General features: G+C 36.0%; 3 protein-coding genes across 3 annotated transcripts; all 3 read right to left on the bottom strand.

The window, feature by feature from the left end:
• Window positions 1-670: 670 nt before the first annotated feature.
• On the bottom strand, window positions 671-6411 carry LOC132152664 (homeobox protein Hox-D9a-like). The gene is made up of 2 exons (XM_059561448.1): window positions 4800-6411; window positions 671-1554 (listed from the first exon to the last, which is right to left on the bottom strand). Exons 1-2 carry the CDS (start codon window positions 5326-5328, stop codon window positions 1313-1315), a joined length of 771 nt encoding a protein of 256 aa, XP_059417431.1. The 5' UTR covers window positions 5329-6411; the 3' UTR covers window positions 671-1312.
• An 821-nt stretch (window positions 6412-7232) lies between these two features.
• On the bottom strand, window positions 7233-15989 carry LOC132152662 (homeobox protein Hox-D10a-like). Its single transcript, XM_059561445.1, has 3 exons — window positions 15806-15989; window positions 8525-9456; window positions 7233-7820 (listed from the first exon to the last, which is right to left on the bottom strand). Exons 2-3 carry the CDS (start codon window positions 9243-9245, stop codon window positions 7546-7548), a joined length of 996 nt encoding a protein of 331 aa, XP_059417428.1. The 5' UTR covers window positions 9246-9456; window positions 15806-15989; the 3' UTR covers window positions 7233-7545.
• LOC132152663 (homeobox protein Hox-D11a) lies at window positions 12898-15477 on the bottom strand. Its single transcript, XM_059561447.1, has 2 exons — window positions 14315-15477; window positions 12898-13600 (listed from the first exon to the last, which is right to left on the bottom strand). The coding sequence occupies exons 1-2, from the start codon at window positions 14910-14912 to the stop codon at window positions 13368-13370; spliced, it is 831 nt and encodes a 276-aa protein (XP_059417430.1). The 5' UTR covers window positions 14913-15477; the 3' UTR covers window positions 12898-13367.
• Window positions 15990-17409: the final 1420 nt, after the last annotated feature.

The following is a 17409-nucleotide window of genomic DNA, read 5'->3' as shown; positions in this document are numbered from 1 at the left end:
TCAAAAATAGTTGATGTAACGAATGCATGACTGATATTAGTTTAGACGCTGATAATTTTATCTTTACTCAGCTTGCATTAGTATTTAATTGCTATCATAATATGCTGTTATGTCGACCTTTTTTCTAAGATGAAAACATTCCTGTTGCGTTTTGTTGTAATAGCAACACCCCAAACGATTGTCAGCTTTAAGTTTTGTAGAGATGCATTTCGTGAATAAACGTGACTTTCAGTGTACTGGGGGGTCGATGTTGCTTTAGTCTCACCATCAATAGACCAGACGCCTCGTAGAAGTGTCTACGTTTTTGTGTGCAAGTAACAGACACAAAGAACCAGTGAGGTTAGTTTCAAAGAGAAGAGCAATTCAGTCCTATACCATAAATTCATTTAGACCAGACGTCTAGCTCTTTCTATAGCTTTATTGGACCCAATTTCTCCCTGCTCTAAAGCAATTCTTGGTACAGGTTTGACGATAAATTGGGGTCCTTTGCACCACCTTTTTCTAATCATAAAGGTTTTTTTTGTTTTGTTTTTGTTTTTATATTGACTAACAATGAACCTGTATTTTTTGTTCAGCATGAAACAAAATTATCCTAGTCGCAGGTGGAAGCACCGTTTATAAAATGCATGTCTGTTATTTAAAAGGTCTGTACATATTTATTATACATGTCTGTACATATGCAATTTATTTGTAAAACATGGTCTAAAAAGAGAGACAAACAATTTCACAGTATGTGCACGTGTAGAGTATTTAACAAAGCTTGTCTACACCAAAATTCATTATAAAACACTGAAGCTTCACTGTGAAAAAAAAAGGAAATATTTTTTTTCTTTTTTAGACCGTGTTGATGCATCTACCACACCAGCAAGAGCTTCAACTTGAAATACACTAGTTCTGAAACGATAGATTAAAAATATGAGATTGTACATAATGTCCAATTTACAGACAGAAATAAACGGCACAGTAAATTATCACATGTGGATGCATGAAGGTGAAGAGCAGGTTTTGCATGCATTATGGACATAATTACAGCTCAGCACATTAAGAACTGATCAGACCACGAACCATATCCTAATTGCCTATAAGACATTTTAGTGGTAGGATTTTTATGAATAAGAATAAGTAACATCCGACGCTGAATTTTACTTTGAAATATAGGACACTGAATTATCAGATCCTGAACTACTCCACCATGGATCTAGGAAACAGATTTTAGGTGTTTTAAGCCAAGCTAAGGTATAATTTATTGTGGAATAACCATTAATTTCAAGTAATTCGCATTATAAGATATTAAGTTGAAGCACACTGTTCACTAAGGATCTTTGCTGCTTCTCTCTCGGTTCATCTTCTTCATTTTCATTCTTCTGTTCTGGAACCAGATTTTAATCTGCCGTTCTGTTAAATTCAGGATTCGTGCAACTTCATAACGACGATCCCTCGTTAAATACATGTTATAAAGGAACTCCTTCTCTAATTCTAGAGTCTGATATTTTGTGTACGGGCAACGTTTCTTTCTTGTTGATCTTGCACTGATCCAGTTTGCTGCAGGGTTGCCTGAAAAAATAAATAATAGTAAAAATAAAACACGTAAATAAGCTTTACGTCCACAATTGATTAGAGCACTTCTTTAGAATGGCAATATAGGGAGATAAACGTTAATATGTATCAATAATATATATGGAGAATGCTATATATATATATATATATATATATATATATATATATATATATATATATATATATATATATATATATATATATATATATATATATATATATATATATATATATATATATATATAGCAGAGGTGGAAAGTAACGAATTACATTTACTCGCGTTACTGTAATTGAGTAGCTTTTTTGTGTACTTCTACTTTTTTAAGTATTTTTTTTAATCTGTAATTTTACTTTTACTTAAGTATATTTTGTTTGAAGTATTGTACTTCGCTACATTTTAAAACACATTAATTACTGAGTAAAAAAAAAGTCAGTAAATAATGGGCAGGAGGGCAAACTGGCGCTAAAATCACAAGAAAGATGCAGACGGACAAAACAGGCGTTAGTGGTGCAGACACCGCTGAAAACGAAACCCCATCATATTCTGAAGTTGAACTCAAGGAAATGAAGTGAACCCATGGCCATATGTATGCTCTATTATGCTGTGTATGCTGTGCTTGCCTAGGGAGACCAAACTAGCAGTTTATAAAATCTCGACAAGACATCAACCCCACGTAAGCATATAGAGGTGAGCTAAATAATTGCGTCATTGCATTGGTGGTTAAAATGATGCTTTGACATTTTAGCAAGAGGTTTTGCACAAATTAGCCAAAAAGACTGGTGCGGAGTGTGCGATATATATTGTCTGCGATAATATCATAATTGTTGTTTTAATGATGTACGCGCGCATTTAGAGTGTTCTTTCACTGTGTGATTCAGTCTGTTGAAATGCATTTAGAATGAAATCAATCAAAATCATTTAGAATCAAAATCACACAAAGAATGCTGTCTTTTCCTCTAAAAATCATAATCACACACACACACACACACACACACACACACACACACACACACACACACACACACACACACACATATATATATATATATAGATCAGTGGGGATTTCTTTAAGACTGCAAGGGAAGCTCAGCTTCCCCTCTAATGTAAAAAAAACCCAACGGTCAAATATGTACTATTGTGTATTATGTATTGTGTTAATCAGCTACATGTCGGCTGACTCGATTTTCTTCTCATACATTCCCGTAGCGTCACAGTGCATTTCCCTGTTGAAGCCGAGCGTCCATTGACTTCAATGGGGCTGCTTTGAACAGTTTTTTTCAGTGCTCCGAAGCTAGACGGTCATTGGATAAATGCTGCGATTATGTCCCGCCCACGGACGCTCAGCGTCTCTGGAGGTGAATGAAGACTGGGCTTCCGCGTGATGATTGGAGGATCTGTCGATCTCCTTTTGACTGACAGCGGTCTGCACCATAAGAAGTCGGCGAAGCTGTTTCACGCTCAGTCCCATGATCGCGGATTTCTCAAGTGTATTCGAAAGACAAACTGCGGCAATATTTCTTGATATTTGTAAAATGCAGAACCACCACAAAATTAAATTGGTAACTAAGACAGATTGAAAATGTGCGCGCGCGCACACACACACACACACACACACACACACACACACACACTATAGCCATCTAGTGGTTAAAGTGATTTATTACAATTTTTAAACTGAATTTCCCCAAAAATGGGCAAAAATCTTACATTAAACCTTATAAAATTATCCATGGTATCCCCATGTATGAAAGTTAGAAATCTGGGTCTTTTATGAAGTGAATTTTACCTGAAATGCTTTTTTCTTTTTTTGTAAAAAAAAAAAAGCCTATTTAAATAAATATTTATTTATTTATAGAAATGTAAAAGATTTAAATCCTCCAAAAACTGTACAAAGTTTAGTAAAAACATAAATGAACAGAGTAAAATTATATTTGTAAAAAATGTAAATATTTTACTATTACAAAATGAAATGTTATTGTCTGGGGTCAAAAAGACCCCGAGTGTCATTACAAATGAAGACCATCAGAGGGTTATAATGTAGGCCGAAAATGAGCTTCCCCTCTTTGAAAGACCAGCAGCCGCCACTGATATATATATATATATATATATATATATATATATTTTTTTTTTTTTTTTTTTTTTACAACAGGACAGTAAACTAAGAGACTTGCGTTTTAGACACCATATTGCCATTGTTTTTGCTCTATTTCTACAACAAAAATTTATTCCAAACACAGCCACCAAAGCAAAATTTTGCATCTCTGAGCAACATGACAGTGTTTCGTTTCTGAATGAATCAACTGTTTAAATGATTTGGTTCAATCGCAATGACTCACTTATTAACAGTGACTAGCTGACACATACTGGCCATTTTAATTTCACATTTAAAGTATCTTTTGATTTTTTTTTTTTTTTATAATTAAGTTTTTATAATTTCAAATGAGTATTCAACATTTTATGTCTGGCATATCAAAACTTTATTCATGCATTTGTAACTGCAGGTTAAATGCATTCTTGTCCTGCACTAAACAGTGTAATACATCTAAATGTCACGTCCGATGAAGCTTCTGCATTTCCTCTGTATTGAAAAGATGAGTTTGTTGATACTGATTTGCCTGGTAACAGCCCAAATGTTTTATTATTCTAAATAACTGATTCCTTTAATTAAAAACAACTAGTTTGAGATTAATAGACCTATCCCAGGGGTGTCAGACTCAGTTCCTGGAGGGCCATAGCCCTGCAGAGTTTAGTTCTAACCCTGCTCCAGCACACATATCATGTAGTTTTCAAATAAACCTAAATGATTAGATTAGCTGGATCAGGTGTGTTTAATTAGGGTTAAATCTAAACTGTGCAGGACTGTGGCCCTCCAGGAACTGAGTTTGACACCCTTGGCCTGTCCCATTTTTGACTCCCTCCCACTGGTTAAAATGTAACTAAGTAATTTTTACTCTGAGTAAATTTTAGATGAGCTACTTTTTACTTTTACTTGAGTGGATTTTTTAGACTGGTACTTTTACTTGTACTTAAGTAAAATTTCATTAATGTAATGGTACTTTTACTTGAGTAGAATATTTTTGTACTCTTTCCACCTCTGATATATAGCATTCTCACAATAGCCTACAGACGAAGGCAATATTTCGGCCCGTGATAAGAGCCCGGACACATTTATAGGTTTGTAAAACCTCCAGTTTAGGACAGTTGGAAGGTTGTAAATCATGAGGCAATTCATTTTACTTACTTGGGTCAAGTTGTTGTTTTTCGTCTTTAGGTTCATCGTGACTCGAAATATCATTTGCAGCCGTTTCTTCAGTCGCTTTGTCTACGCTCTCGGACACAGCCCTGCAGCTGAACTCGGGAACTGTTTCTGTTTCAAAAGCAGCGCTCTCAGTCCTTTTCGAGGGTAAACTTGGAGTCTTTGTGCCGCTGTGCCGACTGCTGGAGTAGAGCCCCGATAGAGAGATATGGCTTGAGACTGGCTCTATCCAGGAGCGCACGTATCTGTTGTCCGAAAGATGGGTCTGGTGGACGTACGGATGGTAAAGTCCGGACGCAGCAGCAGTAGATGGTTGGTGAACCGAGGTCCAGGACGCAGGTAACACGGCTGACTTTGGAGCGAAGCTGCACGAGGAGAAGTCCGCATTTTCCGCCACACCTGACGGCCTCACTGTGTGTGAGCCCTGGACATAACGCGCTCCGTACACATCCTCCGTGTCGTGCCCCATAATAGAGTCCACATAATAGCTACTGAGAGCTGAACTACCCGACATTTTTGGATTCCTTCAAACTCATATAAACCGTTACTCTGTTTCCGGAACCTTGCCTCTGAACAACCATAGTATTTTTGCTGCCTTCATCTCCAGTGATTGGTTACATGAATCACGTGATCATATTTACTAATACAGAGAGTAAATCAGTCCGCTGATAACGGCGTTTTTGATTTGTACTCTAAAAAAATAAGATAAGAAATATTTTTAATCTTAACTATGTAGTGATATTATGCATTGAGCATGGTTTAAACCAATACTTTTTGTTTTAAACAAGGTCATACTAATACATACATTTATTGCAGTGGTAGCCCTCACCGCTGATAGCTTAACGAACGATTCAGTGTAAAATCTTGCAAAATTTCGTCATAAGGTATGTCATGCCCTAGCCTTGTAAAGTTTTTTATAGAGTTCCGAGTTGCAAGTCCTCGTAAAATAAATGTAATAACATGCTGTAAAACAACGAACCACAGCAGCCTCACAGATTCTCATATTTTATAAACGCTCCTCGCTGCTTTAGTGTTAAGATCTGCAGTTCAGTTGTTGTAAGTTTGATAATGACTGTAAGGTGTTATAAGATTGACACAGGAAGTCATATTTGTGTATGTTTTTGGTCCTTATTGAAAAGCGAGTCAGATTTTTTTTATGTTTAGGCCTATCAATAAAAATATTATGAGGTGTATTTGATTATGTATTAATGTTACCTTATAAAAAAAGACTCTGGGCATTCCAAAGTGTCTTGATCCACGTGTCTGTCATTAAATAATAATACATTTGGGAATATTCTCGCCTTTTTAGATAATAATGTACGTCGTGCACTGAATGAGGTGCCGACAGTAGCCTATGATGATGGTAATAAAGCGGATGTTGCTACGTCACTTTACAATAAAAGAACTAAAAGGTTTAGACCGAATAGACCATTTGTGTAAAGAGAGATTAAACCCAGTTCATTGCACATTTCTTCCTGATTTGAGAAAATAATTTCAATATTGGAATTTACGTTCCCATCTGTGTCCACATATTTGAGCTTGTGCCTAACAAAGCATGGTTGACATTGTGTGTGTTTGTATGCATGCACATTAGAGATTGAGTGGCCAGTGCTACAGAGAAAAAAACGTAGAACAGTAATATAATGTTTAGACTTGTGGAAAGTGGACTTGTTAAACAAGACTTGTTATGAAATAAGAATTCCACGGTTTTTTTTTCATCGACCATAACATTTAAAATAGTTTTGGGCCTTTACATAACAACGGACAAAAAACATAAGTAAAAGATATAGGATATGGCCATAATTTTTCAAACAAATATCAGTTGACATGTATGCCTATTTGTAACTTAGTTTGTATTTGCTAATTTGTCTTTGAACATAATTTAAGTACAAAAAATAAATTTAGAAAATGACATGCATTCAGGCTCAAACACGGAATATATTTTAACATAAGATCATATTTTTAAATAACTTTGTTTTGCTCATATATTTTACAAACGGGGTTTTAATCAGTGGAGTGTTCTCTTGAGTGTGTGTGTTTGGGGATGTATTGGGGATTGTATTATGTTCTAGATATAAACCGTGGTTTAAAAACTTTATTATATACAAATATTTCAACAAACACTATTATGACATATTATGAATTTATTGTCCACTGACCACATGCCACAAACATGCACTGATACAGACATATTTAAACATCTATTATACAGAAACCTTTATACGTAATTATTTCAGATAAATGAGTGACCTTTACTTTCAAATTTGCTTTCATGTCCTTTTTTTTTTTTTTTTTACCGCAAAGGTTTCTGCGACATTTTTGCTCTGTCCCCGCTGAAATGAAACCTCTCGGAACAGTCTGTTTCTATCGTATTATTATTATTATTATTATTATTATTATTATTATTATTATTATTATTATTAATAATAATATTAATAATAATAATAATAATGATAAAAATAATAATAATGATAATAATAATCTATCTTATTATAAGTTAAGACCTAACACCACTATTATACCCTGTGAAACATATTGAAATACACAAGGCTTCACATTTCAAATGCAATCAAAGATGTAGCAACAAATGATAACGATTTAGCAACGATCACAACATTGGAACGTGAAAGTAGCCAAAACAATGCACACTGCCCTCATGTCAATATTTTACAAGAGAACACAGATGGACCGAAACGGGAGGTAAGTTTTTGAAATGCTCCTGTTTGCACGTTCACGAAAAAGTGAGAGTTGATGTGAGTTCACGAATACGATTTTCTCTGCTCATCTTCTTGAGTTTCATCCTGCGGTTTTGGAACCAGATTTTCACTTGTCTGTCAGTGAGGTTGACGCTTTTGCTTATCTCTAGACGGCGCTCCCGAGTCAGGTACATGTTGAATAAAAACTCTTTTTCTAATTCCAAGGTCTGGTGCTTTGTATACGGACATCTTTTCTTCCTTCCACTCTTCGCGGTTAACCAGTTGCTCATCGGTGTGTCGTTTTTAGACTCTGCAAAACAAAAACACAGTGAGCGAACAGCAAGACAAAAAAAAAAGGGAAATTAAGATGCTTCTTTCTACATGAGAAAAAAAAGACAAGCATGCTTGTCAAAACAGTAATCATAATTAAACCTATACATACAGATCATTAGAATTAACGTACTGAGTCAAATAATAGCCCATATGTGGCCTCATTTGGTCTTTCAGCACATAATGACAATTCAAGTGTTTAGGCTACTAGCCTATATCTCTGTAGCATATAGTATACTTTTACTGAAATATTTTTTTTAGGTTTACATTTAATCTTTTTAATAAGCTTGATTACTCCTTATAACCAATGCGCTTTTTATTTACGCAAATTTGTGTATTTAACCTTACTGCACCAAAAATCAGATTTTGCCAAGCTATGCTAACGATGTTGCAGTTAGTAACAAATGGTTCCTACATTAGAATTGCATTCATTTTCCTGCTGAATGGATGAAGTTGCAAATATATTTCACTGTTCTTATATTGACCACAGCCACTTGCAACAAAAGGTATTTGATGTTAACGCGCGCTCGCAGCGCTGTTTCCTGTTAAGGCTTTTACTGCAACCTGAGTAAGACTCCCATTAAACATTACGACTTTCGGGTTGTTTGTGTTTTATTTTAGGTTTTATGATGCCGGGGCGTTCGCATTACACCAAGACGCGATTACTCCGTTTATTGTACCCACCTTTGCCTTCTCTGTGTGGCAATTCAGGGCTGGAGACAGACGCCTCAGTTGAGCAGTTCTTCTCCTCCAGCGTGCTGACTTTGGGCTCCGGAGTCTGCGCAGGGGAAGAGCTCCTTGTGTCCCGATCTTGCGGAAGCTTCTTTTCCACCTCGACAAAGGGCGTTGACTGCGCCTTTGGAGTCACCCTGTTCAGCTGCATTAACGCAGTGCTCGGGCTCACCGTCTCGCTGTCATAGTCCAGGTTTTTCGCCGTCGCATAAGTCTGACTTAGTCTAAAATATCCAGGGACAGGAATCTCGGGACTATCAACGGAACATGTTTCGGGAATCAGGTTGGAGTACGCGGGTATCTCGGACGAACTGACCTTTGCTCTCTTGTCGGAGTACATACAACAGTTCGTTTCTTCTTTTATGCTTTGTGAAAATGTGCAGGTGGACATCTGGTTGAGCGGTTGATCTAATCGACAGGACCTGCTTGGATCTGCCCAGTTATCAGTTTGAGGTATATACGAGTGGACGTTCATGCCCATGTTTTGGTGGTTTACTTCCCCCCGTTTGCCAAGAGACGGCAGGAGTCCACAGGTTTGCATTCCATAGGTTCCCATTTCTGCAGTGGCTGGCATGTACATGTTACTGCTGGAATAAAAATCTGTTCTGCACGCCCCAATCAATGAATCTACCAAGAACGTGCTTGCAGCAGGAGAGCTGTTGGGAAAGGACATTTTGGATTTTTTTTTTAAGAAGCTGAGAAGTGTCCTCTGTAAACTGACATATCTAGCAAAACAATCCCTGTATAACCCAGAGAGTCTCTCTGCAAGCACATGACGCTCTCACCAATGAAATTTGAAAATGGCCTTGAGACGCAGGCTCTTCCCCGTCACGTGGACGCGCTGCCATGCGATCTGAAGCTTTAGACGTGGTCAACAGCGACACCTAGAACGAGGACTTGAAATTGGTTCCAAGACGGGCAAAATAACATTGTTAAATGCATTTTCAGAATAACATATACAATTAAGACAAAATGGGACGAAATTGGACTAATACAGACTAAATTGTGAAACAAAGAGCGAGAACAGGGAAATAAAATGACTATTGTCATCTATTTTGTATTCCTTTTAACTCCGATTCAAGGTCAAGACAAGAAATGTCGGCAGACACAGAAGGAATTTCTGGTAGTTTACAGTTTCCCTTGGCAAAAAGCAGAGGACAATGCAGAAGAAAATGAGGCGGCGGACGTGGGCCCAAACACCGCAGACTGCATTACTGGATTAATGGTGAAAGGCAAAATTGTGATTCAACTTTTCTATGTGTGATTTTATCATTATCTATATTTTAATCTACACAACTGATGTTGCCTGTCTGCAGTTAGAACTCTTGATCGGACGCAAAGAAAATGTCAGTGTGATTACTATTTAATAATTCATGTAATACAATGTTTGTTATTTTCTAAACTAAATGAAATAAATCTTGCACTTGTTAAATCATTTTAGCCAGACATATATTTATTATATGTTATCCATACATATATTCCATTACATTATCATTCACCTTATCATTATAAAGATGTGAGGTAGGCTATATGTTTAAAATACATAGCGCAAATCACAGGTTTAAATGATCTTTTATGAATTGTTCGTAATTAATGCAGTTCTTTTAAATGTACAGAGTGAAGAGTTTTTATTTGAATGAATACATTTATATGCGCGTGTAGGCTATCTTAAATCATTTAAACTTTTCTTTTAAAATACATCTTTATTCAGCACTAACATCTTATATGCAACATTATCAAAATTTAACTAAATATGCAAATATGTCTGCAGAATTAAACAGCATTTATAAGTTTTAACAAATGATCTCTGCTTTGCTGCTTCAGAACTGATACAATGCAAATGCGCACGCAGAATAAAATGCTGTTTTTGCCGTTGAATGAATCAGTGTGTTTGTTACAGGTGTCTGATCCATTGTCACAAGGAATACTATTGTCTTTATATACACAAAATAATCAAATAGAAAAATATCTATACGGAGTTATGAACTTGTTTATATAGATATCTTAACATACAATGATTTTAGGTTAAGGAACAATCATGTGCAATTTCTTCATATAATTTTAACAAAGCATAAAATGCAAGCACACACAGATTCCTGGATACACTTACGTAAATTAGTTTAAAAATAGTACACACAAGTCAATTTTTCTAGATAATTTCTGAATCACTAAAGAAAAATACAGAATCAGATTGACATCTGAAAACAGAGATAATCAACAAGCACGTACACAATTTTCATATTTGTAAGTATACACCTTTCACAATTACACGTCAAACTATTATAATAATATGCGAAATGCATAATTTACCTCTATGTGTTTAAAGGTAAATACTACAATTCTTCGAGAACGGTTTCGTTCATTTAATTTGTTTAATCACCCTTAAAAAGATTATAATAATTATTTAAAAAGACCTACGATTAATAAGAGGATGCTGTAGAGATGCGTACAGTTTAATCATTTGCTAAATAAGTAGTGGACTGCAGCTACGTTATGCTAGAATCCATAGGAGAATTTCATTATCATTATTATTATTTAGTTTTAGTTTTTTCATTGCATGCAAGCCTGCTGTCTACCGGGAAACTGTTTTATATATATATATATATATATATAAGCTGGTAAAGCCCTTAAAAATCTGTCGGCTACGTTTTAAATCTGTCTGCTACGCTCTATTAAAGATGATGTAACAACGACGGACATTATTATTATTATTATTATTATTATTATTATTATTATTATTATTATTGGTAGCGGTTCTGATTATGTAGTATGATCTCTTTATTGAACGGGACGTCTCCCAAAAAGGCTGAGACTAGGCAGATGTTTACTGAAATTGTCTCCCCAACTATGCAGAGAAAGATATCCTTATACGCGACGAAAATATATTTCCCGGGTTTAAATGTATTTTTTATTTTTTTCTATATAGCCTATGCAAGAGCATAAATCTAATTAATGATAAGAGTGAATCAACAGCACACGGGCATAAAAACATTATATTATATCACAAAACTCGGCTCAGGAGTCATTATTGTGTTGAAGAACAGCTAACACACAGCACCAGGTCAGATCATTGCTGTACGTTCGCCCTCTCGTGGCTTCAAGCAGTATCCACTAAATGTAAATAATCAAAGGGATGTCTATGTTAAGATTCCTTATTAGGACAGTCAGTATATTTCAAAACACACAAAAATACTGGATATACTTACACACGGCTAAAACTTTTAGGAAACTCACATCTTGGAAATAAAAGGAGCTTGTTCTGCATTTGCCTAGCAGTCAGTTTTGTCTTTCCAGTAGGCCTATATTCTGCATCCACAGAGTAAGTAATGTCTACTGATGAGATTAAAATCAACAAATAATGTCTTTTGTATTTTTTTTTTGTACTTTAAGCATATCCGTATATTAGCCTATTGTTATCCTTGCATAAAACCTTAAGGAGGAAGTGATATTAATGGTTTTATTTAAAGCATATCACCTAGCAATTTAACCTAGTCCAGAGGTAACTGTACGGAGGCCTCTGAAGGCAGGTCAGTGTGAGTGGATGCATCGGCAATATTGCGCCGTGGTGCACTGCGGCGCCTCTGAGAGGGCGTAGTTTTTCAAAGAGAAGCCTAAAAAATGCACCTTTACTTATTCAAAAAGGTTAAGGGTGACGACCTTGACATTACAGAAGTTCAAATGCAAGATTTCATTTGACTTTTTACATTTGTTGAGGACATCTAACTTTGTAAACCACCGTAAGAAAAGCTGGTTACTGTACGTCTTCACGTGCTACATTTGACGTAAACAGACCCGTGAAGACGCTTGTAGAAATACGGTGATGTGCAATGCGTAGGACTAGGCCTCTTTTGCAACATAAACCTTAATATTATATTATCTCTTGTATTTGTGCACATACTGAGTTCACATCTTCCTAGACAGAAAAACAAAACATCTGCACCCTTTGTGTTTCAGGGCAAAGTCGCAGTTGAAGTGGATAGAGGGTCCAACAGCCCCAATTTAATTTACTGCCCAGAGTTTATTGTACTGTCTGTTCAAGGTTTACTAAATAGCCTAAGTGTAAAACAACATACATGGAAAGAAATCAGTCAAAAACTTATAAAGTTACCAGTGGAAATAGTTCTCTCTCTAGCGCAGGTTTATTCTTCCAGTAATAATCAAAATTTCAGCTTTCGTCTGAAAATTAAGTAGGCTAGGCCTATACGTTTGAAATGCAACTCTGTTAAAATGTTATTGAATAACAACAAATATCTGTTAAATAATTACATTTGTTTCTGACTTAGACGCGTACTATCCACCATCACACACAAGAGGCGTCACAGCAATAGATAGAAATCTGCTGTATTTTTATTTATTTATTTAATACATAGATACATTACATGCTTCAAACGAATAAATGCATACAGTTTTACCTCAATGTAATTACGTACTCTTGATGTAACCAAACGGATTGCTGCTTATGCAGTGTATTAATTGGATGTACTTCGAGGAACAATGAAAAACACAATAAATAAATACAAATACAATGCTACTGCATTTCAATTCCATTAACACAAAGTATGACGAGATTGTCGAGCTATGTTCCTGATAACTGATCCTTTTCTTCATCGCGAATACACTGTTGTAGATCATTTGTGCCGAATTTTAATCGCAGATCACATTCATTTTTGATAGCAAGTATTTTGCATAGTTGTAAAATACAGAGTTGACGTGAAAATAACTGGATGATGTCCAACAAATATGACATAATAGAATAGCCATCGTTTCATCGTCTCATCGGCCAATATCATGGCTTTCAGAACAATGGATTTCCAGTGAAATATTGGAGACGATCTCGGTTCATCTTTTTCTCTTTCATCCTTCGGTTCTGGAACCAAATCTTCACTTGTCGGTCTGTGAGACTGAGCATTCTGGACAACTGCAGACGCTTCTCTTTGTTTATGTACACATTGAAAAAGAATTCTCGTTCAAGTTCTCGGAGCTGGTATTTCGAATATGGACATCTCTTTTTTCTGGACTTTGTTGTACCTATAAAAAGAAAAGTAACTTGATTACCTTACAGTGAATTTCAAGGCTAACTCAGTTGCAATACAACTGCAGATGCTTCATGAGATGGCATTACAAGTTAGATGCTTCAGATACTAATGCCGAGATTATTGTATAATCCTCACTGCAGTTACAAAGACAGCACAATCGGAAAAACTAAAGTATGTTCACACAGACTACAAAACAACACAAGATGAAATCCACACAAGCATGCAAGCGGCCCACACGCTCACGCACACACACTTATGTCGAAACGCACGCACGCGCACACGAGTAATCCGTGTTTGTTTTCAGTTCGATTAAAGTGTTTCTTTTTTATGTTAAAAATCTTTTGTGGTAATGCAACGAATTACTACTGAAACAAGCAACAGGCCTGAGATTTTTAAAACACGTGCTTTCTGGATTCACAGCACGATCATTACAACATATTGTCTTTACAACATATTTGCAGATGAATTATCAGCATATATAAATAAGAGTTTGTATTGCGTGCATTTCATATAGCCTATTTAGATGTATAATGATCCAATGAAAGCGCCTTCCACATCGTAAAGATTTTTACAACAGCAGAGAGAATCTTACTAGCTATATATATATATAGCAATAGTCAAAATAAACTTTTGCACTCTTATAAAGCGGCACATAAAAGCTAACCGATAAAGCCGATAATGATCACCGTTAAAAGCGTGGACCTACTTGAGCCGTTGTTCTTTTCTTCATCGCAGGTTGATATTGAGGATTCCTCCTCCACGGCTGCTGTAGGGTCTTGTTTGGTCTGCTCCGCGCTGTCTGTAGAAACATTGCATGCAGCATCTCCGGGGACACTCGTATCTGGCTTTTGTTTGGACTGCTCAGGGTTGGGCTTCTCAGAGTTAACAGTCTCAAAAAACTGATCAAATCCTTGTGGAAGTACCCCATGTCGGCCGGCGTTGGTGAAAAAATTGCAAGAGGAGTTAGTACCACCGTGATGGCTATACATGGAATCGTTCTTAAAAATCATTTCAGCTCTTTTTGATGACTGCAGGAGATCCCGGTGCACTATATCCTCCGTTGAATAGTACGAAGCGTAATTGCCCCTGTAATGCAATTTTCTCGGATGATCCAGTCCATAGTCTCTGAAAGTCACTTCACGAACAGGTTGGACTTGCGCTAGGTTGGAAGAATAGGGAAAATTGACTTGACACGACGTAGTTTGTGGTAAGAACGAAGAGACCGATGAGAAATCAGGAGCAGAAACATAGTACGGTAAATACATATTAGATGCACAGTTGCTGCGATCCTCGTAGTCCGTCATTGCTCACTTAGAGAGGAAAAATCGTCTGCTTGACTGGTAAACTTTGTCCATCTATTGCACCATATGCGTGTGGATAGGACTCGCGAGGAAGAAAAAATCGGAAACGTACGCTGACGTGCAATTCTCATCTTGATCGATTCTTGAGGTAATTGTGTCATGTGATCCGGGAACAAAAATCACCATATATCAATATCAGTCATTAAGTGAGCGCCTCATAGGTAACCGCGTAAGGAAGGTCATTGGTTGCCTACATTTTTGAAACTCCCATGTTGATTTCCCGTGTGTAGTACAAGGCATTAGTAAGCAATCACAGAAATACCAATCAAATATTTTGATTAAAATCATAAAATAGTTCATGAAATAAAGCACCTTCATCATAACATTAAGCAATTTATTTCCAATGCATCACATTAAGTTGTAGCCTACTATTCAGTTGCTTTAAGATTTTCCTAGGATTCCCAGCCACCCTTCAACTTTGACGACTGAAGCAAAACTGCAAGGTTTTCACTCTCTCCCTATACCGCTCTATACTCTGAAACTGAGATTTGCATGCCTTATGATCAAAACGCACGGCACATCATTAAACACGATCTTTACGTATGTTTCTGAATCTGTAGGCTATTTTACAAAAATTCTTGGAAAGCCCATATTTTGTTATAACTTAGACTATACATTCAAGACAAAGGAAAAATTGAAAAAGGAAGGCAAAAAAAGAAAATACGTAGAGAAAAAATCTGGGCGCTGACACAGAAACACAGAAATGTAATGCAATGACCAAATGTCAGCGATTTAGTTTATTCTTCGCAGTCTACAGAAAGTAAACATTTAGTCACTGTTTCCAAAAAGGACGAAAGGTAAAATATAGTAAAGGGTAATAACATTTTCAACTGTACCTTTATTTTTTAGCCTGAAGTAAAATCTGCAATTTAGTCCGATAATGTGATCAAGTAGTCAAACGATTTTGTAACGATTTGAATAAAATTCCTCGACGCAGTAACCAAAGGGAAGAACAGGAAGACGGACGGATTCACACTGCCAAGTACAAAACAACTGTTCTGGCTTTGAACGTCTGTCGTCTTGAGACAATGCGCACTCGGCAATCACCTACAACCGTCAGCCAAATCATTTTATTGCACAGGCAAAAGGATGTGCTATGGTTTAGTGTCCTGAGTGGAGGTAAATAGTGACTTCTACATACCGAGAGACTCTGGGAAAGCTACAGATTTACCGTTTATTTATTTATCCCCCACCCCACATATACATGTCTCAAATCTGTATGAACCACAAAGCAGTTCAAAGTTGTTGCATTGTTTTTGTATTGCCTGCTGTATTTTATATCTATCTTAATATTCTCAAAATTTAAATTTAAAACAGATTTAAAATACAACAGGCAATACAAAAACAATGCAACAACTTTAATCTGCTAACCTGCCTATAGTGGCCTATAATGATCATAATGTTTTTATCGGTAAATTTAAGCACAGTTAAAATTTTAGCACAGAAACTAACCATTCCAGAATAAACATCTGATTTAATTTGAACACACTGATTTTTTAGAAAAGAGCAGTCTGTTTACCAGTCGATGTCCAAGGATTTTTTTTAATAATTCTCGCAATAATATAAACCTGTAAACTGAGCTGAGCATTAGCGCATCAAATAAATAAAGAGTTGGGCAACAAAGTCTTGTACAAATATATATAACAATACAAACTCGTGTATGTATGTATACACACACACACACACACACACACACACACACACACACACACATGCATTCTTGTCTTAGGACAACTTTGATTAATTTTTTTATCCACTTCCAATGTTGACTACTGTATATATTGATGATTCCTATATTTGTCTTTATTTGTCAATGTCGGTCACTAACTTGACCTTAACTTTGTATTGGCGCCCCCAGTTTCTACAGCGGTCGAAAAACGTCTTGCAGTGCTCTCCAGAAATTTCCATTGCGTTTGTTTCTTGCTTGTTCAGTCTTTTAACACAGTTCAGTCTTTATTGCACTCGTAGCAATTGTAAAGACAATTAACTTGGACCAAACTTACCTTTGTCTCATTTATTTCTAATGTATGTTTTTAATTATCTATAAGATATTCAGAAAACATGTATTTTAAATTAAAATTGTAATACCTGATAATACTAATGATGATAATAATAATTTACAAGTAATAATAATATATGTGTGTTGAATGTGTACAACGGTAGTGCTGTTGAACTATGCGTTAAAACTTTAAGTTGCGAAAAAATATCCAAAGGTGGGATTGCAAAACCTATACAACAAACCTTTATGTCCACGTCACTGGACATACATTTATTTAATTATTTTTTATGTTTCGTATAGGCCAGTGTTGTATTCGCACGCAATAAATATGATGGTACCACTGATTTACCTGTTCAGTATACACTCTTTTCAAAATAAATAATCCAATCATTATTCCAACGAATAATCAGCAAGTTTATTTCTAGAAATACGAACATTATT

This window comes from Carassius carassius, chromosome 11, assembly GCF_963082965.1.
Source record: "Carassius carassius chromosome 11, fCarCar2.1, whole genome shotgun sequence".
NCBI classification, from domain to species: domain Eukaryota; kingdom Metazoa; phylum Chordata; class Actinopteri; order Cypriniformes; family Cyprinidae; genus Carassius; species Carassius carassius.
Note: the sequence above shows the minus strand (reverse complement) of the source record. Positions and strands in the feature narration are given on the sequence as shown.

What these genes read in the sequence shown, in the direction of transcription:
- LOC132152664 (XM_059561448.1), bottom strand. Translation starts at nt 5,328, where the DNA reads ATGTCGGGTAGTTCAGCTCTCAGTAGCTATTATGTGGACTCTATTATG. An exon ending in AAAACAACAACTTGACCCAA is followed by an intron (nt 1,555 to 4,799) that starts GTAAGTAAAATG and finishes TTATTTTTTCAG; the next exon opens with GCAACCCTGCAGCAAACTGG.
- LOC132152662 (XM_059561445.1), bottom strand. Translation starts at nt 9,245, where the DNA reads ATGTCCTTTCCCAACAGCTCTCCTGCTGCAAGCACGTTCTTGGTAGAT. An exon ending in GCCACACAGAGAAGGCAAAG is followed by an intron (nt 7,821 to 8,524) that starts GTGGGTACAATA and finishes TTTGTTTTGCAG; the next exon opens with AGTCTAAAAACGACACACCG.
- LOC132152663 (XM_059561447.1), bottom strand. Translation starts at nt 14,912, where the DNA reads ATGACGGACTACGAGGATCGCAGCAACTGTGCATCTAATATGTATTTA. An exon ending in AGAAAAGAACAACGGCTCAA is followed by an intron (nt 13,601 to 14,314) that starts GTAGGTCCACGC and finishes TTCTTTTTATAG; the next exon opens with GTACAACAAAGTCCAGAAAA.